A 26,714-nucleotide genomic window follows, 5' to 3' on the forward strand; every position below is an offset into this window, starting at 1 on the left:
CCGCATTCCTACTCACCTGCCTGGTGGGATGGTCACACGTTTGTTTTCTGCTCTCCAGCTTCCTGTTCACCTTTGAGGTTCCCTTGAAGCTTTCCCTGCCAACACCAGGACGGAAAAGGAACTCCAGGCAACAACAGAGAAACCTTGCAGCGGGTTTAAAACATTAAAATTTGAAAACATTTAAAAATGCGATTTAAACGTTAAATAACCTAAAATGTTTAAAAACATTAAAGCCCTCACCTGAACTTCTTACTAGCAGTCCCCATTTTGCGTGTCTTCCTGTTAACACCTGTCACACTGAATAGAAACGGAAATGGAGTCACAGCAGTAGTCTGGATAGGCCCAGAGTCAAGGAGTTCCAACCATGAGCTTTAATAAAAGCCTTTTGCTAGCCACGTTCTCTGAACTTTCTACCAATTCCGTCTGGGCTGGGAGTTCTGCTTCTGTATTCCGTGTTTGGGCCTCTGTATACATGACAATCCTTGTGGGGCTGCATTAGTCTTAATGAAAACTTGTCAATCCTTTCCAGCAAATTTTATGCCAATGACAGTCTCACAAAAAAAGACCAACAGTCTTCAGCTGTTGGCCCACTTTTAAAATCACCCATACAGCCAGATCTCTACATAAAATATAAACTATCTCCTGGCATTTCCTGCCACAAGATGGGACCTGGGAGATTTGGTGGGGTTGGAAGCTGAGAGGTCCTGCGCGGAGTCGAACTTTTCTCAAGGATCCCAAATGCCTGCTTGTCAAGGGTGCCTACTCGGGGGTGCAGCTCTCCGCCGGTAGGGCTGGCAGGTGCGGTGGCCCGTGGCACCGCGCAGGCTCTGTGCTGCCCCCGGGTGCGTGTGCGTGTGTTGTGTGTGCGTGCCCGCGCGGGGGGCCGGCCAAGGTACCTCACCGCTCTCGGAAGCAAAGTTCTTGACACGGCGCCCTCCGGCCTGCGGCTGCTCCCTGTAGAGTACGGGTCAGACTGACGAAGATAAAGTTTCCCCGGGCCCAAGTTCCAAACTCGGCTGTTTTGTTTCTGTTAAAATGCAATTGTTTTTCTCTGGAGTGTGCGGTGACTGCTCGGCGTCAGGAAGATGTATGAAAGCCTCCACTTCAATTCAGCATCCCTTTTCTCCCAGACAAACACGGTCGGATTTTAATAAATCAAAGAGCCACACTGTTTAATAAAAATTTATTGACTTACAAGTGATTATTTATCAAAAGACCATTAATAGCAGGTACTGAAATGATGTGTTACTGGGTGGTGCTGGGGAGACTAATAGGAAATCAATGCAGCTGGCCGGCCGGAATGCATATGAGAAGCCCACCCCACCCCCCCCGACGGCTGGCGCAATTGCACCGGCAAAATACACCAGACGCTACCCCTGCTGCAATGAAAAGTCCCCCTTTTTATTTATCGTTTACAAATGAAATGATCAATACTTTTAATCTAGAGCAAAATTTATTAACTTTCCCATCGGAGAGAGACATATTGACTGGGGGGAGAGGGGGTGTTAGCGCCATGGTAGATGGATGGCGGGATGGTCGTCTCTTCGCCTGTCCAAGAGCCAGTGTGCGTGCAGCTGCCCTTCCAGCCTGCAGGTCCCAGGCCACAGCGCGAGTGCGACGGGAGAAATCAAGTCTGGCCACCCCAGAGGCACAGCAGGCCCGTGGGACCCACAACTCGGCCGACTCGCTCTCGCTGGCATGTCACGGCCGTGGAAGCACCTATCCCACAGAGCACGCGGGCCGTTCCAGGAAGGAACGGCAGGAGCTCCAGACCCAGACCACCTCTGCAGGACAGCAGGGTTCGCGCGGGCTGTTGGTGGGCTGCTGCTGCTGCGCTGGGGCTCCTGGGGCGCTGCCACCTCACAGCCGGCCTCTTTTCACCTCGGAAGGGCAGCAGCAGGGAGTGGGGGCAGACGCAGTCAAGAATCAAGTTCTAACATTGGCTCTACTGTCGCAAGGACATCATGTCTAACTGCTCCCATCAAGCTGAGCTTGCCGAGCTCCGGCCTGGCTCACGGCCTTCTACTGAGCTTCCTCTGACGGGAACTTTCCTAGCCTTTTTAGAGAATTCCTTTTCTAACTTGCTGGAACAAAAGTATCACAGGGTTGAGTGGAAACAGCTTTCCGAGAGCCACAGATCTGCCCAGCCCCACTTCACCTAAACATGGAGGCCCCTTCTTTACACAGGGACACCCTCTAGGGCAGTGTTCACTAGCCCTATGTTCTAGAGGAAACAAATGGGTACAAACTGACTTATTTCTGAACCCCATGACTTTAGAACTGAGAGCTTAAGTTTGAACCATGATTTTTAAAGTTAGACATTTGAGGTGGAAAGAGCTTTGGAGGCCATCCAGCCCAAGTCCTTAATTGTGGATCAGAAAATCGAGAAATAAAGTCAAAACAGCAAATGAGGAGGTTTGGAAGTGGGATTAGAAGCTGGCCAGTGCTCATCCCACCCATTGACGCTGTTGGTTTTATTCCAGAATCATCCTCATTGTTGCTAGAATCCTAAGTGAGTACTCTGTACTTGACACTGCTTTACATGATTCTGTCGTCGTTCCTACGTGCTGTAAGGCTTTACCACCCAAGTCCTGACTTGGGGGTAATGCGGAACCTGCAGGTCCCCAATTAAAAAAGTGGTGTAGTCAGAGTTGTCTCCATACTTATGACAAGCACTAAATAAAAATTTTAGAAATTGCTTTTCTGGGGGTGTAATTCACAGCTCTTCGTAAAACCGTAAAATAAGCCTTGCTTAGTTTCCACAAGTATTTCTTTACACAGCAGCTGATTCTAACCCCGGCTCTTGCAATACTCTGCTAGGTCATCAACAGACAGGCATATTTTTAATATTGTTTTTAGTTTTTTCACATTCTTTTCAGCACACCTATGAAAATCATGATGTAAACGTACTAAACAGAGAGTTCTTTTAAAAGAGAACTTTTTTAAAAAAGGGAACTTGATCTTCAAAACCAATTTTAAAGATCATTCCGGATGGTGTTTAAACACTATAAATATATTGCCTCCTCTAAAGGCTGAAAACCACTGTTTACTCTTTGTAAAACAGTTCATAAGAGGCTGTTCCTTACAGTCAAAACAGGGTTTTTATTGGAAGGAAAAATCGTTTTCATCGGTTAGCAATAGGGCAGGTAAGAGAAACAGGGGGCTAGTAAGGGAGGGAAAGGAACAGAAAGCAGTCAGGGCAGGGAAGACAAAGTGCTATCAAGTCAGTGCCTCGGGAGCAGGGCTGCCCCCCCCCACGGCAGCCCCTGGGCACAGGCCAGAGGGCAGCCTTGGAGAGCAGACACTTACCACGGCTGGTGCAAATCCTGAAAGATGTCACGGCTGTGCCATGCTGGAGCCAGGGGACGGAGCGGGGAGAGACGGACAGATGGCTAAATGGTGGGGGGGAGACAACTCTCTTTTGTCAGGGATGTGCAACTGGTGCACCCCAAGAGCCAGAATTAGTGAGGGCTGCTTGGCCCTGGATCCGCCTTCACAGTGACTGTAGGTGGGCGCAGGAGACCCATGAAGCCCACAGTTTTCCTCCGGCTGTGTGGAAGCCCACAGTGCACCCAAGAGCCACCTGCCCATTCTGTCCCCTCCCTAAGCCTTCCAGAGCCTCTGTTCCTGCCTTGCCCCCCATTTCCTTGCTGCTTCCCACTCTCCTTACATCCAGACTGCCCTGCCCTCTTGGCCACTCTTCCCAACCCAAACAAATGGTGCCTCTCCACCCGCCTCTAATCCCAGGCACCCACCGGTGGAGAAGTCCACATCTCAGTCTGTGCTGGAAATTCTAAGTTAATCAGAGAGAGAGGTCAACAGCTGATAGGAGCAGCAGCTTCTTCTGAACAATACTAGTTCTCAATTCCAGAAGTCAAGGGGACTCCCTATGGTCTCGGGGTTATGGTCAAGTCAGAGAACTGTAACTCCTATATGAAGCATGTTGCTTAGGCTACATCCAGGGGACAAAGAGTGAAGGGAAAACCCCTCAATTAATTGACCATCAAAGACAATTTTATTTACTCACAAAAACAAACTCAAAGCCCTTTGCAGCAGCTCTGAGCTCAGACCTTTTCCGGCCACATTTCATGGACCTATACTTGTAACACTGAGCAACTTGTCCTTCAAAGTAGCACTTCAATCCCCACAACAACCCTGTGAGGTAGGTATCACCACCCTTCCCCTCCTGATCCAGGTTATAGATGGGGAAACTGAGGCACGAGTTAACGAAGAGCAAGTCGCATGGGAGTTCAGGGTTAGCACTGGAGTTTGAACACAAAATGACTCTTGGTTCCCACCACGCCCTAGTCACTGGTCCACCTCGCTTCTTGCCTCCCCTTTGGTGACTGCCCGTGGGCAGAAGCATAGGAATTAAAATCTCATTTTGCCGAAAGCCCCCGCAGACAACGGTTTTCCTCTTATCCAGTCTGCACAGCTCCAAGGCTCGGGGGGTGATGTGTACGCTGAAGCAAGTCACACTGCCTCAGCAGTGCCTCTCCTCACAAGTGCCGGGGGGGCCCTTCCCCAGCAAAGTCCCTGGCATGTGGCATCCGTAACAGACTGACATCCTAACGTCCTGAACACAGGAATGTGGCCGACTCTTCCCAACCACTCAGCCCCACACGTGTACAGGTGGAGAGGTGACTTTAATGGCATTCCTCCAACGGACCTAGTGTAAAAGAAACAAGAAGGCATCTCATCCTGGGTAGCAACCCCCAGTAGCGTCCACTTCAGACGCTGCGCCCAGGGATCCCTGGCACGGTTCTGAAGCAGCTGGAGTCCTGGGATCCGGACTGGCCCGAAGAGCCCCGGAGCTGGAAAGGGTGCAGCAGTGGGGGCGGCAGGGGCAGCGGCAGCAGCAAGTCCAGCTGGCTCGCGGGTCGGGATCTGTGAGTGGCGGCTCCAGGCAGCGCGAGGCGCGGGCTCAGGACCGGCTCCTGTCCTCGTGGTTCCCAACGATCATCTTGCTGTACAGCTTCTGCTGCTCTTCTTTGAACGTGTCCTTCACCTTCTCCCTCTTCAGACCACCATCCCTGATGAGAGAAAGTCTGCTGTAGTAGCAAAGACGGCCTCCTATCCACCCTTATAGCACGAGACCACACTGCTCAAGACCCCGGAAGAGCCTGTCAGAAACAAAAGCACTCTATGGCTCTCCCACTCCTAAGGGTGACCTCAGGTACTGACCCGGCACTCCCCAGTTTCACCATTTCTACCTTAAATCTCTCACTCTTGCCCTGGGGTCAGAAGTCACTACTCATGTTCAAGGTACTTTATAGTCACTCAAACCTACCTACCAAGGAGTTTACAATGCTTTCTACTCAAAATTCACCCTCACCTTACGAAAGGTAAAGGAGGTATTCTGGCATCATGAGGGTGAGCCAAGCTTTAAGAACTACTGAGACTATAATGAATCTATAAATCTAATCTGTGAAACAAAATCTGTAAAATTCAGACCTAGAGATTCATGCCGACAACAAACACAGGGGGACCTGCGAGTTCTTACTTCTTCCATGCCTGAGGGATGATGGTGCTGGAAAGGAATCCAAGTCACTCTCAGACTCCTGGGCTGATGACCCCGGCACCTCCCTCTGCTATCCCTGCACTTGGATTTGCTTCTTCAAAGTCCCATTCCTACCTGGCACCCCGACTGCTCGCCTACACCCTAGAATTAGCATCCCTAACCTTCAGTGACTAATGGAAACCCCAGTCCACCTTCAGGCTTTCTGCTACACCTATACTTCCCCTCTGAGTTACGCAGGTGGCGGTAGCAGAAAAAGTCTGATGAAGCCCGCACCCCCTCCCCGCCCCCCATCGCTGGACAGACCTTACACCGAACACTCTTATATGTGGGATGCCCTTTACGATCCACAGCAAAAGCGCCTTTTTAAAGGTAGCCATGCTTGTCTTTCTAAGGCCCCGTGGACGGGGAATGTGGAACAGTGGTCAAACATTCCAGCTCTAGCAGCCTGTCAGACCTGAGTTCAAAATCTGCCTCCACTGATACTCTGTGACTCTGAAAAACAGGTACCTGACGTCTTTGAGTTCTGGTGTCTCATCTGTGAAATGGGAGTAACACTCCTTATACTGCGTGGGTTCACTGTGTGGATGGGGTAAGGTCATCATCTCCAGCGCCAGCAGCACATGCCTGGCTCACAATGAGTGCCGATAAACATGAGCCTTTTTTAAAAGGCCACACCTGAGGACCGTGCCGTTATCAAAAAATCCACATGTCAGTTTAAAATCCGAATCTCTACATCCTTCTCCCATAATGCCCACTTTAGTCAAATGCCCAACACAGATGACCTTTGTGCTTAAAACGAAGGGTCCTAGAGGGTGGAAGGATTTCCCTATTCAGCTCCTCTTATCTGGAGTCTAACTATCTCACGCTCTAGTGTAAGGGTCCACAATTATGGCCCGCGGGCCAAATCTAGCCTGACACCTGTTCTGAGAACATTTTACTGGAACCCACGCATGCTCGTGTGTTTCTATATGGTTTCTGGTTGCTGTCACACTGGTGGCAGACTGAAGCAGTTACAACAACGGCAACATGATCCACAAGGTCTAAAATATTTACGACTCTTCACAGCGTCTGCCAACTCTTGCTTTAGTAGGTAACAAACTAAATGTAATAAATGAAACTTCTGCCTTTCTAAGGATGGTCCAGTTTTACCAAATATACAAGATCAGAGAGCCCAGTTAATGCAGTTTCCAGACCAGCATTAGGTCCCCCCTACCTAAAGAGACAGGGACTGTCTGGGAGCCCTGGCAGATGGGTACAAACCCCAGAAGGTACAGAGAACCAACTGCTTCAGCCCAAGCATGCTGTGCTCTGTGTCCCCAAGGTCAAGGCAGCATGGGGCACTTCTGAGCTGGAGCTAGGAGAAAGGAGTCACACAGCACTCTCCAAGGCTGGCAAGTTTAATTCTCCACACCAGGGAGAGGCGGATTCCTTGTAAAAGGAGTCAACAATTCAGCAGCCACTTCAGAAATTCACATCCTGCTAGACTCTGCCGATAAAACCTGGCTTTGACTCACCACAGCAGGTCCACGAGCCCCCCCTGCCTGGCAATGGCAGATTTCACCCTATTTGCAAACTGGACGGCATCTTCATCTGTCTGTAAGAAAGAATAAATGAGACCACTCAACACAGGCTGGCGTCACATGGAAGGAGGCGAAGACTCTGCGCGGTGTGAGTACCCACCTCTCTGGTCATGGGAGGCAGGTACCAAACACTGCAGACAATGGCCCAGCTGGTCATCATTCTCAGCAGGTACGTTACCATCCCATATTTGCTGCTATTCCAGAAGGCATCACCAAATTGAGGGTCATACTGAAAAGCAGTGGAAAACCGGGTGGTAAGAAGTCAGTAGTTCTAACAAAACGTGGGTGTCAACAGCAGCTTTCGAGACTGCCTCATGTGGTGCAGTACCAGTTCCAGACAGCCGCGCTCAGACCCCCTCCACAAACACTGCTGAAGTAATTCTATGCCCGGGCAGTTCTGACCTCTAGCAACACGAACCTCCCGATGGACTCAAGCTTCTGCTGTAGATCACTAGGGAGGACTCCCCCAACTGCTTTCCTCAAACAAGCGAGCTCTCTCTCTGACCCATTTCACGTCTTCCTCACTCATAGGTGTATGTAATTCTTAACATGTTCAAGCATATCCAAAACCAGAGAGAACAGATACTCTCATACCTCCATGCCCCAGATTTAACCGTTAGAACATTCCACCGCACGAGCTTTGCCTATCCCCAACACTGCGTCATTCACTCATCCACACTCTACATGTCTCTCACCCAAAGACACCCACTTTTTAATATTTCTGGTGCCCCCCACCAAGGAGAAAACACTGCCAAAGCTTCTGATAGTTCTCTGGGACGACACCACTAAGCAAGCTAACTGCAGGAGCAGGAGGTCTGGCTGACCGCAACACCCATGCCCCTGGGCGACCAGGCGCACACGACACCACACGAGGCCTCCGCCACACAGCTGCTGCGCTTCCCACCACACAGCAGGCTCCCCAGATACGCTCTTTTGCCAATGACTCTAATGGAAGCGAAGGCTGTACTTCAGCGGCATTTTGTGGGAAATGGGGCTGAAGCTGTGACCCGCAGTCTCACCCAACAGAAAAGAAATTTAAGTGGCAGGTAAGCAGGGGGGAGAGGTGAGGGAGGAAGTTCTGTAAGAAGCCACAAAAGGAACTGAGTCCTTGAAGAGATAGCCCGGAGAGTCCTGCCCCTGCTAGCAAATGTCTGAGGGGCTATCACAGATGCCCTCAGGCTGTGACTATGGAGCAAACAGAGGACCAGACTGTGGAAAAAGAAAAGGGGATGGAATTGCAAGAGTGACCGCGCAGAGCAGGCTGCCACTGGTGTCAGGAACGCCCTCTCCCTGGAGAAAATCGAGAGGAACACGGGCAGGGACGCGACGCTGTGGGGAGCTGCACTTGATGGAGGCGGGGGGGGGGGGGGNGGGGGGGGGGGGGGGGGGGTGGTGGCTGGGGGCTGGGTGTGAACCAGATGATCTTTTAGGCTCTTCAAGCCTAGATTTTATGACTCTCAGAACAAACTGGATAATTATGCCTAGCCGTGGACCTGACTACACAGGAAGGAAGACACTTAGATTAAATTACGATCTAACTGCTTTCAGCTCAGGGTGCGATCCCAGGGTGCTGGGATCGAGCCCCGCATTGGGCTCCCTATTCCGCTGGGAGCCTGCTTCTTCCTCTCCCACTCCCCCTGCTTGTGTTCCCTCTTCCGCTTAAAATCTTAAAAAATAAATAAATAAATAAATAAAAAATAAATAAATTACAGACTAAACTAAGAAATTTAGATTTAACTACAGAAAGCTTCAGGAGCTGACATTATAACAGCAAAGGGAAATAAGGAAGAAGAAGGAGTTTTAAGTAGAAACTAATGCTTATGTTTTAGAGAAAGTCTTATATTTTACAAAGCACTATATGGGTAAAATAGTTGACATCGAATGTGAGAGCCCTTTGTTTAGAGCTGAATCTCTGTTCCATGCTGGGCTGACATCGTAGAGAGAAAAACAATACAAAAACCCAAATTGCAATAAATTTCAACATCAAGTAATGACTTAACTTTGGTGGAAATAATAATAAGAGTCTTGAAACTGCTATGGTTATCCAAATTTGGTTAGCAATGAAGGCTTTATAAAAACTAGCAAAGTTGTTGTAGAGCATAAATTCTTAATCCTAAATGGGCTTTAATAAATCTGGGACAGAATGAAATTATATGTAAAACTGACATGCCTTTTCTTTGGAGAGGAGCCCTAACTGTCCTAAAGGTCCATGTCTCAAAACTGTTTAAGAACCACTGCTCCACAGCAGGGCTCCCCAAGTGTGGTTCCCAACCAGCCCATCCGGAGCACCCAGGAAAGGGCGAGAAATCAAGTTCAAAAACACCCAGCAATCTGCATTTTCCCAGTCCCTCCAGGCGATGCTGATACAGCTACAAAGTACTGATGTTCTGGAGTGAACAATAAGGAAGGGCCTCTTCTAGCAATGTTTTTACTGCACATGTATGGGGAGCCCTGGATATTGAAATGCAGGATGGGTTGCAGGTGACACAGACACCACTCCCCAGGTTCTCCTCCCATGGCAGAAACCGCTGACAGACTGTTTTCTTTCCTGCTGTTCCCAGAAGCAGCACCCTCCACAGGTGGCTTGGGCAGCCCTAACCCGCGGATCAGTCAGTTCTCCTCCAGCCACTGCGCATCGGCCACTCCTGCCCCGGTGCTCTGCCTCCCTGGTAAAGGGGATGCTGGGAGCACTTGCTTCCCCGGGAGAAACAGCGCTTCCCCCACTGCACTAGCTGTGCTGGCCAAGTGACACCGATTCTCTCAACAGAATGCTCTGCACACAACACGCAGACCCTGGGAAAGGATGGAGACGAAATTTTAAGTAAAACAGGCACGAATGCACTTGCTGTTCTACCCTGCTCTGAGATTTCAACTTAAGCATTAAAGACACCGACAGCCTGTGGCGTTTAGAAGTAATAACATGAGTAATAACATTCTTTTAGAAACAGTACAATGTATGGATTTATAAAACCAGATGGATGTAAAGGCGGAGAGAGGAGGGAGAAAGAAAGAAGAAACTAACTGAAGCCCCTCTTCAAAGTGAGCTTGAAGTACAAGCTCCGGAAAGGTGGGGACAGCCTGGACAAGCTGCACTTCATTTTTACGAGTAGTTCCCGGTGTTTACAATGACACCACAACCCAAAGCAGTGGAGCTGTTTCTTCCTTCAGGATTAAGGACACATCTGCGGCCATCCATGCTCACCTCTCCACCAAATGCGCACATCCACTGGGCCATCCCCCTACTCCCTGCAGCAAGCCTCCTTTTCAAGCGGAGCACCTTCCACTCCAGGGAGGTTTATGAAGAGGTCTTGAGCAGGCGACAACACGCAAAGTTTGTGAAGAGTTTGCCATTTCCTGAATCTGGTGATGGCAGCGAGGTATGGGCTGGAACCGGCCGGTCCTCATTCGCCCACTCCCCATCCCTTCTAACGTAGCGGGTTATGAACCGTGAACAAGTCCCTTCCCCCTCTCTAGCACCCTCTACCCACACTAGCCCAGCCCAAGCTGCTCCACCGGAGGACCGACCGCTGACACCATCTTCTTCCTCCCTTTTCTCTTGCTATGTCCCACTCACGGCAGCTGCGACAATGACCACATGTGCCCTCAGAGGTCTTGTACCTTGATAGCAACAGGGTAAACCGTGGCTCCAATTTCAAAACTTCCCTTTTTGAACATCATCACTGATGTATTATTGATGCAGGTTCCTAAAATGCAGAAGAGAATAAAATGTGCTTTCTTTTGGTCCTTACCTCAGAGATTAGGAGTTTAAGAACTCAATATAATAAGAAAAATTCTTCAAACAGGATAAATCTGTCATCTCCCTGGCTTAGGAATGAATACTGAATAGGGATAAAGAAAACCCTGTACTGTCTCCTATGCTGCTGTTACAGGATCACCTTCCCCAATGAACACACTCAGCCTCAATGAAAGGCCAGAGCCACTCAGCAGACTTGCGTTCTCAGGAAGAACTCTACAAGACGCTGAGACCCCACTGGCATATGACAGAAAGGACTCCTGTACTGAGAAGGTCACACTCTGGCACTCTCAGTCAAATGCTGAACTTCCCCGAGTTTTTAGTCCCACAACCAATTTAGTGGGGGACTGAACATCATTCAGTGAAAGCAGATAACCCCAGCCAGGGTTGAGGGACTTGGTTCTGAGGCAACACCAGAGTCACCATCCTGCATGGTCTCCCCACCCTCCCACACAGAAGCTCTCTGCGGGGATCGACCCCTTCTCACCCTCTGGGAAGATGAGGATGGGTAGCTTGCTTTTATCCTGCACATGCTCAGTCAGTCTTTGGAAGGGAAAAAGAAAACAAGGGTTCAGACAGCTTTACATTCATCATAATCAAAACGCACTTATAAATAAACTATGCAGACCTCACACTGGACGGCGTACGAAAGCAAGTTAACAAACACAACGATCTTTGATAAACCCATAGCCTGAATCTCGTAAAGACAAAACTTATAAAGACAGGGAAAATCAGATGGCTACTATTGAACCCATACAGCTGTTCAGTTAAGCATTAAGGCCTATTTAAAGGACACTGCTCAGACCTGGGACGACCTCAAGGATGTGCCTGCCACAGGGACTTGCTAACAGCACCCTCAATAAAGACTTGTTACTGGACTTCTGGACTTCCTGACAGCCATGTTGGGGGCTGAACCTGCAGTCCACCTGGCTTAATACTGTCCCTGAGAGATGCAGTAAAGGGATCCGGGGCCAGGTTCATCGGTTCCTGTAGAAGATGGTCTCAGCTGAGTCTTCATTCCTCCCAGTTTCCTGCAAAGCTCTTGCTATCACATATACCAGCTCTACCTTTTTTCCATTGCCTTAAGTTTGTTTTTATTTGTGATAATGAATTCACCTGGAGATTTCAAATAGCATTGAAAGTTCATATGTGGCTTATTACAATGAGTACAAGGAATAAAAAAGGTTAAGAGATTACTAACTTGGCAAATAATACCAAGGTTTCTATATTTTTTATATTCCATATTTTAGGGAAAAAATGTTTTATTATGAAAGCAGTACAGGCTCCGTGTAGCAGACACTATGATTCTACTGTGAAAAAATAACCACCCCTAAAACTCACTCATTCTTTCTAACTGGTCGTACAGAGCAACGGCATTTTGTGGATTTACCTTTTAGCCACCAGGTGGCGATCTTTCACTTCAGAACGCTCAAACCAGACGTGCGGGCAGGCCTTCACCATGGCTCTCTGAATCACACCCATGAGTCCCCCGTGCACTTGACCCACCTAATCTCACACAAAGGAATAACAAGAAGTGAAGACATCCTCACACAAATCCCCCACTCTATGGAGACAGCCCCAGATCCCAACAGTACCCCAACCTCTCAGCCTCTAAACATTTTGTTGACAAGCATAGGTTTCTCACTATTTAGAAAATTAGACTCTGAATCTTAAAATTTTGCCTTTTATTCAGTGATATCAAAGATACATCATTAAAAACGTAGCTGAAAACCCAAAAAAGAAACAATGAAGGTGAGTAATACCTTGTGTAAAAATGCTTTTACTGGACAGATTCTCTAATGCCCTTGAACCCAGTCCTTTAAAATCCTCCTTCCCTATCCTTCACCCCCTTCTGTGGCCTGCCTAAACATCCAAAGCCTAATCTCCAACCACATTCTTGGTTACTACTCTCTCAGAATACCTCCTATCAAAGTCCCAAGGAGTTCTCAAAGCAATAGAAACAGAGGCGACAATCTAGGTTGGGGCCCGTGTGTAAAAACACGTTTCCATGTTTAACACTCTTCAGTAAGAGCTCTCTGAAGGGTCAGAAGCATCCCAGCCCCAAGCGTTCTAAAGCTCTTACTTGCCCAAGAATGCAACAGAGAAAGGTCTTACCATGGCATAATAGCCATCACTGGCCAAAATGATGACGTCAATTGGAGAGGTGTGATTGGCCACGCAGATGCCCCCGTTTCTAGGCCTGTTTTCCCTGTGTTTAAAAAGAATGCAAAGCAACAAAATCCATGTGAGACAACTGATCTGGAACTCAGCCCTTACCTCACCCGCCTCACGGGCTCTGAGAGCTCAGAAGAGCGCTCACTGGCCAGCTGCAGGTGAGTCGCGGTTAGCCAGCGCCACTTCCCCATGTCATGCAAAGTGCCCTCACCTGTCGTGGTAGGTAATGATGGCTGTCAGGGCTCGCACGCAGATCCGGTAACACATTAGGTGAACATGTTTACTCAGGAACTCCTTAAACCTGGTACGACAGGACAAAGATTTTTATTATTACTTTACACATAGGAAGTCGGGAAAAGTTACAGCCTCTAACAGCATAACTATCACTGCCTACAGCCGTTTATGACTGCAGAGTAGTTTTATACCAGTTAAACTCCACAGTGTACGAGTGTCTTTATGCCTACGAATGAGGAAACAGAGAAAGGATGAGAATTGCTTAAATTCACTGAAGTGACTGGGTTTAGAATTTATAGCCCTCAAATTTCCAGCAAAGGTGAGCCTCCTCAATTCTTTTCCTTCCCAGTCAACGCCTAGAGGCAGGGCAAAGGACAGAGGAGTCTAACCTCACCAGCCCAGGGAAGAAGACAGCTAGCCCCAGAACTTCCAGAAGGAACAAATTTCTCTTTAAAACACACACACACACGCACACACACACAAGCCCTACCTACATCTCTTCCTTTTACCAATTTATCAACACAGCAGAATGCTTAAAACTAAATGATAGGCTGTAAAATCTGCTGGTTCCACAGTTGTGAGGTTTCTCCCTTGTCTTTAAAATGGGAAGAGTGTGAGTGTTAGAGGGAAAAGAACGCAGTCACAGATCAAGACTGGTGAAAAATACAACCTTAATGCTGAAGCTGTTGTTATCACTGGGTTATCTCATCTTTCTAAGATGCCATGGGGTCTGGCTGTCCCCAAAGGAGTGGCCCGGTTGGAGCCACCACTACAGAACTAAGTACCCTCCAGAAGCGGACTCTCGTAAACCACTCACCTCCCGTTTGGCAGGTATCCCACCATGGTCGTGCCTACCACCAGAAGGCTAATCCCAGTAAAAGCAAGAGCTATCCTGTAAGAAGACGACATGTGAAAATACAGCAAATAAACCCTTGCACTATAGATAGACTGGAACGTGTGAAGATAAAAGTGGGCGTCACGAGAACCACCCCTAAGACCATCTGATCACCTAGGATCCAGGTAAGAGTTTCATCTAGAAATGAGAGCAGGTCTAGCATAACCAGAGATCATTTTAATTCCAAACTGACAGTGAGCTATGGATTTGGCTCTCAGCAGACGCTATCTCCTCAGACATCAGGCAGCCAGAACGATGGAAAAGCCTACTGTTGGCTGCTCTGCCCTCGGGCACCTGCTGTCCTGCTGTCTTACCCTTCCCTTTGGCTCCACACCCTGGCGGAAGCAGAGCTTCTCCGTGGAGCAACAGGAAGTAGAGCCTGAAGGAACCGGCAGCCGGCAAGGCAGACTCAGAATTGCACACGGTACAGAAAACCTGAGAGCTCAATATTGCCTCTGTATTAGAGGCAAACTTGCAGGAAAGAACCGGCCATGCCCAGGGAGGAGTGGCCAGAAAGTACGCCATGTTCCCTGCCCCTGTATTTAGGCCATCTAGACGAGCAGTCTGATTTAAGAAACCCAACGATTTCTGTCTGCTGTGCAGAGAATCCAAGGGCCTTTAAAAGATAACCTCCAGTGTACCCTTCCAAGAGTCGGAAGGACTGGCCGGTGACAGAATCATACTATGCTCCTTTCTAAGACGGGAGAAAGCAAAGCAAGCGACACAGGGCGGTCAACCACGCCTCGGGCTTAGGCAGCAGCAGCTCCGGCCTTTTGTTCCATCAGGCCTGCCCTCACCTGAGCGGCAGAAGGAAGCAGTAGCGAATCAGCACTCCTAAGCCCCATAAGACAGTGAGCCGAAGGCTGATGTACTGGAAGTTATAGTTGGTTCTGCTCAGCAGGTTCCAGGACTCCAGTTCCTCTGCCGAGAATCTCTTTGTCACCTCATCATCCATAATGGTCTCCATTCCTTTCCGGCAAAAGTAGAAAATGTCAGAGAGCTCAAACTCTGGAGTATTATCCAGAGCCCTACTACTGCCACTTCGACGAATTTCTTTGATCTCTTCTTCTAGCGAAGTGGGATCTTTTGCAATGATTCCTGCAAAAGAGAACACCCACGTCAAGCAGCATGCTGGCAAGAAGCATGTTAAAAATATTCCGAGTCCAGGGGCGCCTGGGGGGCTCAATCAGCTAAGCATCCAACTCTTTGGTTTCAGCTCAGGTCATGATCTTGGGGTCCAGGGATGAGCCCCTCATTGGTGTCTGTGCTCAGCACGGAGTCTGCTTATTGCTCTCTCTCTGGTCCTCCCCCGCTCGCACGCTCTCTCACTCTCTCTCTCAAGTAAATAAATGAATAAGTAAAAATCTTTAAAAATATTCAGAGTCCATATCCTCCCTTTGAAGAGTATGTATGGAATTAAAAGCACTTAGGAACATATTTCAAAGGGACTGTTTGGGATAAGGAGCAAGAGCCAGTCTTACCATTGGTATAGGGCTTGTAAAGTTGGTGGTTCTTCTCCTTGGCGCCTCTCTCCATCCTCAAGGTGGCCCACTGTGGGGAGAAATGGCAACACACAGAATGAGATCCTTCTTCATACAGCGAATGACTCCATTTCCATTCTAGGAAAGCCTCAATCCCAGTCTTCTGAGATCGGACTGTAGCTGAGAAAGCACCCACTCCAGAAGGAAAGTCAAAGCCTTCTCCTTCTAGAGCAGTCCCCCTCCTTGATGACAAGGAACAAAAGATGAGTCACCTATAGTAAAGGCCTGGAGACTCAAGAAGCTTGGAGAAATTTCTTGGGCCTAGGTTCTCTCTGCCTCAATCTTTCTGTCTTCAGGGGACCTAAGGAATTCACTAGCTGACGGTACACAGACCTCTCATGTTTCTTCTTCACTGCCGAACAGCAGCTCTGCACAAACAGCAAAATCAAGCATCCTTTAAGCAACTGCCTACCACCTGATGCTGCCTACCTCCCAATTATTCCAGAAGCAACAATTTTAGTTTTTGAGTATTTAAATAATATACATGTCTAAACTGTCCATCCTCCTCTGAGTAGCTTTGTAATATGCCGACCCCCAACCTGATATAGAAGGGCTTAGTGTTAAAAACACAAAAAAACACCATTTGGAGATTTGTTTTTTGTTTTTTAGGTTTTATTTATTTATTTGACAGACAGAGAAACAGCCCAAGTAGGGGGAGCAGTAGGCAGAGGGAGAGGGAAAGGGAGAGGGAGAAGCAGGCCCCCCACTGAGCAGAGAGACCGATGCAGGGCTCGATTCCAGGACCCTGGAATCATGACCGGAGCCGAAGGCAGACATTTAACGACTGAGCCACGCAGCCGCCCCACCATTTGGAGATTTAAAAAAAAAAATCTAATTGGACACTTACGCTAAGTCCCTTAAGCAACTCATCCCAACACTCTTTTCTATCTACAAAATAGGACCGATGGCACGTCAGCCTCCTGCTTCACGGGGTCGCTCAGGATCAAGTGAGATCATACACATGTGACAGAATTTGGGAAACTGCAAAACACCCTAACTGTCCTCACTGTGACTGAAATAATAATGAACTCTACAAGAGATTTAGAAAAGAAGCCTCTTTCTAGAGCCTCCCTTCCTTAACATCCATCTAACTACAGTAAGTGAGCCAGGGTCTCTCCCACTATCCCACAACGAGAGGTGAAAACGAGCTCACTGATCGCTAACTGGAGTATGTATCACTGCACAGAAAGTTATGTCCGTGAAAGTCAAAGAAATAGAATAGATATTTTGAAAGGTATCTTTTCAAACTTGTTTCCACAGTTACACAAGGTGAGAGAGAAACCTATCATTCTGTGATGCAGCAAAACGCACACAGCCCAAAGCATCTGGTGCAGATTGTGCTGCCAAAGCCTCAAGTATCAGCAAGACTGCTCTGGACGCTCCAGCAGAGCCAAAAGCAGGACATGCGTTTAATCACTGATCTGACCTCATCTGGAAATTTCTTCAAATACCGCTGTCTAGAACAAAAGACAGCTTTGAGTCACCCACTCAGAAGAGGTCTGGGGCAAGAAAACCCACACAGCTCATTTTCTATACTTCGGATATTTAGCACTGATGCTTTTTGGCTCTATGCATGCATGACCTTTTTTTCTAGAAGAAAATGTAAATGAAACACCTACAATGGAGGAAGGTAGACTCCCCTTGGGAATTCCATCTACGGAAGATGTGAATAGGGGCAAGGGAGCTTATAGCAAGCGTGACATACAAACACAGGCCACTCAACTGGAGTTCAGGGTTTTCCATTTTGGCCAAGACTGCATTAGTACAGCGAGCATAGAATCAGAAAAGCTTGGTTCTGTACTGACAATTCTGATACTCAGATGAGGCTGCAGCAGGCAGTTAATGTATGACACCAAGCCTCTTGAGCACTAGAATTTAAGTCTGTGAGGACTGCTTCACTCTGCAAAATTCAAGATGGCTGTGGTGTTTTAGCTGGAAAGGTACAGGTTAAACGAGACCCTACATCTCCTAGCTCTATCACAGAGCTGTCATCAACATCGCCTTGCCCTCCTGCTTTGTACATCTAGCTTCGCTTTTCCCCCACTTCAGGTACATTACAAAATGCTTCTGTGTTTAGAAGAGAACTGTCCAGTCACAAGGCTGGAGGAACCTGGCTGTTAGCTGGGAAGAGTCGGTTCAGGAGAAGCTGATCGGTGAACCGGATTGCTTCGGCCCGGTGCAGGAGACTGAAGGAGGGGGCACTGCACATGAGCAAAGTCTGCTAACTCCACAACTGGCTTCTCTGAGTGGTCACTTTCCGAAGCACAGTGTGCAGAGATCCAGAATAAAACTGAGAATCCTAGGTTCAGAGTTCATTCCCATAAACCTCCTCTCCTTCCCCTGACGTGAGATGCCATTTACCGTGCTATTCAGCATCAGATTACGAAATTATTCCTGTCTCAGGTTCTCCCGGACAGAGAAGAGACCATTTAAGGGCATTAACAATGCTGCACGCTTAGGTAACATTAACCCCAAGGCAGACCTTGGCAGGCGAAAGGCAGGCCCAGCTCCCAGAAAGGGAGAGGGTGCAGTGGTGTACTTTGCTAGCTATTCCCTCTATTGAACACTACAGTTTAGGAATTAATCACAAGTCACATCCAGCAGACTTTGCAACCTAATCTCAGCAGAAACCGCCTCCTTTTCAGTCAGCCTCCACTGCATTGTCCCATGAACTAACCATATATACCCAAAGAACGAGACCCTTAGAAAATTCAGGCTCCCGTCTTCCAGCACCTCTATTCCCCTGCAAACACTACCTCTTTTAACAACTCTCCTTTTTCTCCCTGCTTCAGCTGTAACCCCTAAGAATCTACCAGCAAATCTGCAAATCTTTACTTCACTAAAGTGCCAACCTCACATTCCCGATGGCCTGATGGTCATCTCCCCATGCAAGTCCAACCAGCCCGCACCAGCATGTTGCAAATGAAAGACAGCACACATCGTCCCAACCCTGAAAGTGCTCCCGCCCACCCCGGCCCTCCTCCTGAGGCACTGGGATCACTATCCCTCTGGTCATCCAAGCTTTGAAGCTTCCCATCTGTCACCAAGTCCTATCGATCCTCCCCTGAAAGGGCACTCTTTAACAGCTGCCTCCTGTGTGATGTCATTACCTTCACTCCCTAGCTTATTCTCCTGCCTGTATTAATGCAAGGGCAATCCGACTGCTCCTTCCTCCCCTCAAGCCACCCAAACACATGCTGCCAGTCCGATCTTGTCACTTCCTTGCACAAAAACCTTCACTGGCTTTTCAACGCCTAAAGAAACATTTGGTTTTATAATCGACCCCACTCCCTCCATGCACCCAATGTTTTTGCTCCACTAAGCTATATACAGTCTCTAAACAAGACTGTACTTTCTCATCTGCGCTTCTAAAATGCCTTTTCCTAAGGGGGGCGCCTGGGTGGCACAGCGGTTAAGCATCTGCCTTCGGCTCAGGGCGTGATCCCGCCGTTATGGGTTCGAGCCCCACATCAGGCTCCTCTGCTATGAGCCTGCTTCTTCCTCCCCCACTCCCCCTGCTTGTGTTCCCTCTCTCGCTGGCTGTCTCTATCTCTGTCAAATAAATAAATAAAATCTTTAAAAAAATAAAAAATAAAAAATAAAATGCCTTTTCCTTTTTAAGATCCAGTTCGAATGCCAACTCTTCTGTGAAATGTTAGCTACCCAATTCCTGCGGAGTTCTTCTTTCCCGGGGTATTTGAATTAGCACCCAATTGTGAATTAGTTATGCATGCATGTACTTGTCTTTCTTACTGGACTATAAATACCTTGAGCAAAGGAGGCAGACCCTACCATGTTCTCACCCCAGCGGAGTCTGACAGAGGGTCCTGCACTTAGTAGGCAGTCACTAAGGGCTGCATTTAACTCCCCGTATTTCTCTCCATCAAGATCTCCTAGAGCTGAAATGATACAACCGACAACTACTTCCCATCACCTTCCCTGCCACAGTCATATTCTCACCTTCTTCAGCTCATCCTCTCAGCTAGTCAGGGTTATGTTAAAGTCACCCTTCTCGCTGGGGTAGGGAGGACATGCACATGAAGCAGGGGTTGTGACTTCCACTCTGTAGATGAGGAAGCACACAGCAAAGCCTGATGACTTGGGTCAAGTTTCAGAGCTCATCGAGGAGCCCTGGATTTCAAGCTAAGGGCCACTGACTTAAAAACTCTTGCCCATCCCACTATACACTCCCATTGTACAGACTTCAATTTCCTCACAACCACCACTGGCTTTCTAGGACTCTCCATCAGCCCTTTCCGCGCTGGAGTTTCATGTTTACAATTGTTGTAACATTTACAACGGTCTCTGACCTGACCTGATCAAGCCTTTGCCCATGAGGCAAAATCACCCAGGTCATTTCTTTCTATTTCCAGGCTTCCTACTTTCTCCTTTTCCAAATCATTCTCAACTCAGTGGAAAGCCACTCCCAGGACTTCTATCTCAAATAATATCATTGCCACTGTACTGAGAGTAAATCTGAAGCACAAACATTAAGAAAACAAAAACACTTTTAAAAAACACTGCTGCCCTCTGCACAAGAAAATCTTCTGCAACTCAGCATTGACAGGACCTACAGAGTTAAATCTTCCAGGACAGGGAACCGAGAAGACACTGACCCACCCACATTCTCCCCTTGGCAGGGATACCGAGGTTCCTTTATATAAAAGGATGCACTAATTATGGGAAACTAGCTGTTAAGCCAGGGTTTGCTTAATTCTGCCAAAAGCACAGGTATAAGTACTGCATGGACCAATAGGATATGCAGTTTTAATCATCTTTATGAAGATTACCTATTAAAAATGGCTGATAAAATCCCAAAAGAAAATATGGATACAAAATTACATATACATGTTATTAACACAACCATAAAATATGAATGCAGTTGCCAAAGACTGAAAGGTAATATACGTACAAAAACGTTAAGGTATTAGAAGCTGTGTAAGCACAAATGTATGTTTAAAATTCTTTACTATTATATTACTTGTCTGGTTATCTACTGCTACATAACAAACCACCCCCTAGCTTAGAGGCTTAAAACACCACCACCATTTATTTTGCTCAAGAATCTTGCAAACTGCACGAGGTCTGACATCAGCTGGGTGGCTCGAAGGCTAAGGACTGGGATCCTCTGCAGACTTGCTCGCTCCTGTGGGTGGCAGTCATGCTGGTTGTCAGGGCCTCCCTGGGGCTGTGAGTTGGAATACCTAACACCACGTGGCCTGGGCTTCCTCACAACATGGTGGCTGGGTGCCAGGGGCAAGCATCCGAGGAGTCAGAAGTTACACTGCCGTTTCTAACCTAATCTCATCTATTACACAGTATAATTCATGTCCACTACATTCTATTTGTTAGAACCAAGTCATAAAGCAGGCCCCCCTATTCACAAGGAAGTCAATCAGACTCCCACCTTTTGATGGCAGACCTCAAGATCACTTGGGAAGTTTTAAAAATATACCCATCCAGACCAATTAAATCAGAGTCTCTGGGGAGATTCTAGTGCTCCCAAATAAGCACTTTAGAATGCTTCCCCAGGTAATTCAAATGTGTAGCTGGGGGGTAGACTCACAGAATCAAGATGATCTCTAAGCTTTCTTCCACCTCCAACATTATATACATAGCAGCCCAATTTAGGAAGGATGAACAGGCTAAAAAAGGTAAAATAAAAGTCTATTAAAAAATACCCACAAGTGGGGTGCCCGGGTGGCTCAGTTGGTTTAGAGTCTGCTTTCAGCTCAGGTCATGATCCCAGGCTCCTGGGATCGAGTCCCGCATCATTGGACTCCTTGCTCAGCGGGGAGCCTGCCTCTCCCTCTGCTTGCCGCTCCCCCTGCTTGTGCTCTGACAGATAAATAAATAAAATCTTAAAAAATAAATAAAATAAAATAAAATAAATAAAATAAAATAAAATCAGTTTGGCCAAATCCAACTTGTGTCTAATACTAATGCTGATATATAAAGCATTCAGTTCTTACCGTCCATTAAGGTCAACTCAGAACAGTAACATTCAGAAAAGACCAGACATTCCTGCAGAGCCACCTATACATAACCTTGCTGGAATGGTATCAGTCCTTTCTAGCCCACCCCTGACTCTAGCTTATAGCCGAGTTGTAATTACCCATGCAGCTCAACAGGATAGCACCCAGAGTACCCAGAACCCTTTCAGTGGCTGATATACACATCTCTAGGAAATAAAGAAGCACAAATCCAATTCCTGAAATCCTAAGACTTGAGGTCAAAAATGGGTACATACATAAACATATATACATTTACACACATTATTTCCATAATCACTTCTAAATCACTGTGCCTCAAACTAGTGATTTTCAAGATGTGTGATCAGCAAAGAAAGTCTCTGACAGCCCAAGATTACTTATCCCATGGATTGGCCAACAATATATATCTAATCAATTTCAGTTATGTAATTAATTATAATCTGCATTAAAAGTCACAAGAACATACATTTAAAAATATAGTCACAATCAGAAGGATTTTCATTGACTATGAACTTTAAAATATTAATTTGGGGGGACAATTCAAAATAGAATACAGAATATACATAGATTCTAGGCTTTCTGTGGTCCAAAGTGATCCAAGTTAGAAAATTTTAGCTACTACAGAATAACTCAAAGGCTGATAACGCTATGATTTCTACGTTTTAAAAATAAGGATTTCCATAGATATGTGAGTTAACCACTTGCTTCTAAACTTGAATGAAAGCTAGCCATTACTCAATGTTGTCTCCTAAAATTTTTCCAGCTGTTCTACTGACCCTCAACTGGTTTACCACAGTGGCAAAAGGGCATGCATAGTTAAGTTATATGGGCCTCTGGAATCCGGGGCTCGAATGAAGATTTTCTTGGACTGAAATTTAAGAAAATTACATTTCTTGATTAATTAAAATAAATACTACACATAAGCAAAGTAGCTGGTCCAAAGACTGACTAGATCACCGCTTCTCAAACTTCAGTGTGCATGTGAATCACCTGGATCTTGTGGAAATGCAGATTCTAATTTAGTAGGTGTGGAGTGGGCCTGACACTTCCATTTCTAACCAGCTCTTAGGTGACACTCCATACTACTCCCTGAGTAGCAAGTAACTTGATAACCTCAGAGACCATCCGTAGGGCTCAAAAATCATCCCACTGAAAACAGGTACTCAAACACGAACATATACACTCTAGCAACACTACTGACAACAGCCAGAAGGTGGAAACAGCCCTGCCATGTCCACCAGCGGATGAACGGATAAGCGAATCATGGTACAGACACACAAGGGAATATTATTCAGCCATTAAAAGAATAAAAGTACTGAAATATAATGTGGATGAATCTCAAAAATACGCTAAATGAAAGAAGGCAGTCACAAGAGAGCACATTTTATATGATTCCTCGAATACGGAGCATCCAGCGTAGGCAAATCCAGAGCTAGAACATAAACTCCTGCTGGCCAGGGGAGGGGAAAACGGGGGCAACTGCTTCAAGAGTGTGGGGTTTCCCTCTGTAGTGATGAAAGTGTTAGGGAACTGGGCAGAGGTGATGGCTGTACAACACTGTGAATATACTAAATGCCACTCTTAAATGTGACACAAATCATATTCTTACAGGAATATTAAATACCAAAACCCAATGTTCAATAATACACATAAAAAATATTTCCCAGTATAAAGTAACATTTCACATAGCTCACTTAATCTTTCAGAGTCTCTGTTTTTTCACTGACAAAATGTAGACACCCTGTCCACTGAAAAATTATAAGGAACCAAAGGAAAAGGAGAAAATTTATTCTGAACCATAAGCTACTATATGAACAAGTAATTTCTCAAATTTTGGTTTCTCAAATTATATATGGTCTCAGCTATGAGAAAGAATACCTAAAGAGGGGCGCCTGCGTGGCACGGCGGTTAAGCGTCTGCCTTCGGCTCAGGGCGTGATCCTGGCGTTTATGGGATCGAGCCCCCTATCAGGCTCCTCCGCTGTGAGCCTGCTTCTTCCTCTCCCACTCCCCCTGCTTGTGTTCCCTCTCTCGCTGGCTGTCTCTATCTCTGTCAAATAAATAAATAAAATCTTTAAAAAAAAAAAAAAAGAATACCTAAAGATTTGGTGACTACTGAAAACAGATACTGCTAATAAAGTACCAACTCTCTGGATAGATATTAAAAGTCCTGTGGCAAAGATCAACTTCCAGGAACGGTTCCTTTACGCTGTGACCAGTTTTGTTCAGCGGTATAATTAGCTAAGCTCTGACATATGGTAAGAAATTGATTGTCCTTCTCCTCTATCTTTAAGAAAATAAAACAATTCATCAAATGCCCTGCCCTGTTAATTTCTTCTATCTGAAATGCAAGAACCTACTTAAGATATTTAAGTCTAAACAAGAGAAAAGTCTCTCCCAAACTTATTAGTGAGGGAATATGTGAGCAGCAGCTCCGTGTTTCATTACCTGTTACATAAGAAGAGACAGAATCTAGCAATGATTTTTTTTCTTAAATTCTAAGCCCCTCTCTTTGAAATAAATAGGCAAGGTGTGGAGTTATGAATAGGTTCCTTTGCTCAGAAGAATCAAGCATACAAGCACCTTAGCTCGAAAAGAAAGTTTGCTAAAGGCTTTCTCAAGTACACATTTAGGGAAGTTTTCTTTTTTCTTTCTTTTTTTTTTTTTTTACTAAAAATGACACTTCCCATTCTCCCAACTTTCTCTTTATGCAATGAAGAGATAATAACCTGCCAGATTAGAACAACTCTTTATATTATAATAGCATTTCTTTCCTCCTCCGTAAAGCAACTATTTGTAAACAGCACAACTTACCGCAAAGATTTTTAACAAAGTTTTCATGTAGAGCTTTCGAATGCCAAAGGAGACTCCAAAAATGGCAGGGACTATGATGAAAACAAGAAGGAGTGTGAAGAGGACAGTCAGGGAGATGCCCAGAAGGTTGACGATCAGGCTATCAAAGGGCAGCAACAGGAACATGGTGGAGGATCCAGGCAAAGCCAGTGCCCTCCACCCCAAGAACAAACCACCGTCTTCAGATGGTCCTGTTAGACAGCACCAGTCTGGGAAAAAGAGCAAGTCCCCATAGGATAGCAAACCCTGTTCCGAGTTCACATCGTTTGACTGCCTGGGGACAAAAGGACAGTAAAAAGGGCCACAGGAGGCAGCCCGAAAATGCCAGCTCTCCCCAGAATAGATGGACTTTTGAGGTGAATGAAGCAGGACCAATCTTCAGTACAAGCATCCGAGTCCAGGCAGAGTTTCTGTGAAAGTGAGTAGTGAGGGAGGGATCTCTGCTCTGCTACCCTTCCACTCCCTCCAGAAGTTTTACTTTTTCTTTCCTGCTCAAGAGCATTTAGCAGATAAATCTGTCCTGAAGATCTGTCATTGCCAGAAGTACCAAGAAGAGTTCAACGTGGTGCCAGAACAATCCTGATAACTTCTGTGGAAGGGGGGGTGACTGCTGGCACTTCACACAGAAGGCTATTGAACTTGAATATGTGGAAATTAAATAATTGTTTTACTTAAAACTCCTTCATAAGCTGAAAACTGTATTCATTGTAGAGAGTTCACATCTGGCCCCATTCTTCCTCTAGAGGCTCCTGGTGCGTGCTGCTTCCAGGACCCTCCAACCTGGAGAGCTACAGTCTTTGCCAGCAGAACACAGATGCTGGCACAGAATGTCTCATGCTGCCTGCGTTGAGCGTAACTCCAGACGTGTCTGGCATTGGTTTCCTCTGGATATTCTTCTCCCTAAGGCCCCCTTCGCAGCGGTGACCTGGGTTCTTGGCAAGAAGCTGCTTACACGCTGCCAAAGCTGCGGATGGAAACAGAAACACCATCAGTCACACAAATCAAGAGGAGAAACATCAATATGCTTTGCGGGTGGGGGGGCTGTTTTAGAGTAGGCCTAGAGTCAGTGCCAGCTTCTCGAGCCATCAAGGTCAAAGGGAGCAGGCACAGCAACAGGTGGCAGACGCAGATGCGGAACGAAAACGGAGATGTTTCGTATAGCTTTCAATTCCAATGATATAATCCGTGGCCAGCTTTTTAAAGAGAAAATATATGGATATATGCCACATTTTAGAAGTCTGGGCAAGAGATCCATCATATATGGATATATGCCACATTTCATTTATACTATGAAAAGATTTCCCTCCTACTTGTCCCCACCTACAGAGAGTTCTTGTCTGCAGATGCAACCATGTTACCAGCTTCATATTCTTCCCAAGGTATTTATTCTGTGCTTACATGAGGAAATGATAACTTATCTTCTCTACTCACTCCCTCACCCTGGCAACAATAATGGTGCCATATTCTATGCACTGTTCTTCACCTTGTGTTTTATTTTGCGTATTCAGCTTACCATACCTTGGAAGAGTATTCCACCAGCACATGCAGGGCTCCCTCACTCTTTACAGGTGCATAGCTTTCAACTTTAAGACTATCCCATAGGGGCGCCTGGGTGGCTCAGTCAGTGAAGCGGCCAACTCCTGGTTTCGGCTCAGGTCATGATCTCAGGGTCGTGGGAGTGAACCTTGTATCAGGGTCCACGCTCAGTGGGGAGTCTGCTTGAGATTCTCTCTCCCTCCGACCCTCCCCCTGTTCGCGTGCATGCGCACACTGTACACTCTCTTTCTCGCTCTCACTCAAATAAATAAATAAATCTTAAAAAAAAAAGACTGTACCATAAGTTAGTTAGCTGGTTTCCTTAGGTTGGACACCAATGCTTCCACTTTCTTGTTGTTATAAATAATGTAATGAATAACCATGTGCATACATGATTTAGCACACCAAATGCACATGCAATATAAATATATCTTCAGGATAAATTCCTAGAAATGGAATTGCAGGGAAAAAGGAAACACAGTTTTAATTTTATAAGATACTGTCACATTTTCTACATGGAGATCAAACTCTTCCAGTTGTCTTATCTCCCCACACTGGTCACTCCTTTTTGTTTTAAAGACTATTCTCCTTAGAACAGTTTTGGGCTCACAGCAAACCTGAAAGGAAGATACA

The 26,714-nt window shown here is 46.5% G+C and overlaps 1 protein-coding gene across 2 annotated transcripts in view; it reads right to left on the reverse strand.

Annotated features, from left to right (window-relative positions):
* Nucleotides 1-3,992: 3,992 nt before the first annotated feature.
* GPAT4 (glycerol-3-phosphate acyltransferase 4) overlaps nt 3,993-26,714 on the reverse strand; it is a 34,565-nt gene continuing 11,843 nt past the window's right edge. The window contains exons 2-14 of one of the 2 annotated variants that reach the window (XM_034647493.1): nt 26,381-26,527; nt 24,507-25,509; nt 15,641-15,710; nt 14,957-15,257; nt 14,082-14,156; nt 13,242-13,331; nt 12,971-13,064; nt 12,246-12,361; nt 11,343-11,398; nt 10,720-10,805; nt 7,202-7,330; nt 7,036-7,115; nt 3,993-5,033 (exon numbers count right to left, since the gene is read on the reverse strand). In XM_034647493.1, the coding sequence (XP_034503384.1) occupies nt 4,925-5,033; nt 7,036-7,115; nt 7,202-7,330; nt 10,720-10,805; nt 11,343-11,398; nt 12,246-12,361; nt 12,971-13,064; nt 13,242-13,331; nt 14,082-14,156; nt 14,957-15,257; nt 15,641-15,710; nt 24,507-24,671 (1,371 nt within the window). In that variant the 5' untranslated portion in view covers nt 24,672-25,509; nt 26,381-26,527 and the 3' untranslated portion in view covers nt 3,993-4,924. The remainder of the gene's footprint in view (nt 5,034-7,035; nt 7,116-7,201; nt 7,331-10,719; nt 10,806-11,342; nt 11,399-12,245; nt 12,362-12,970; nt 13,065-13,241; nt 13,332-14,081; nt 14,157-14,956; nt 15,258-15,640; nt 15,711-24,506; nt 25,510-26,380; nt 26,528-26,714) is intronic. The other variant, XM_019798976.2, reaches the window with a different exon arrangement.

Source organism: Ailuropoda melanoleuca, chromosome 18 (assembly GCF_002007445.2).
Source record: "Ailuropoda melanoleuca isolate Jingjing chromosome 18, ASM200744v2, whole genome shotgun sequence".
Lineage (NCBI taxonomy): Eukaryota > Metazoa > Chordata > Mammalia > Carnivora > Ursidae > Ailuropoda > Ailuropoda melanoleuca.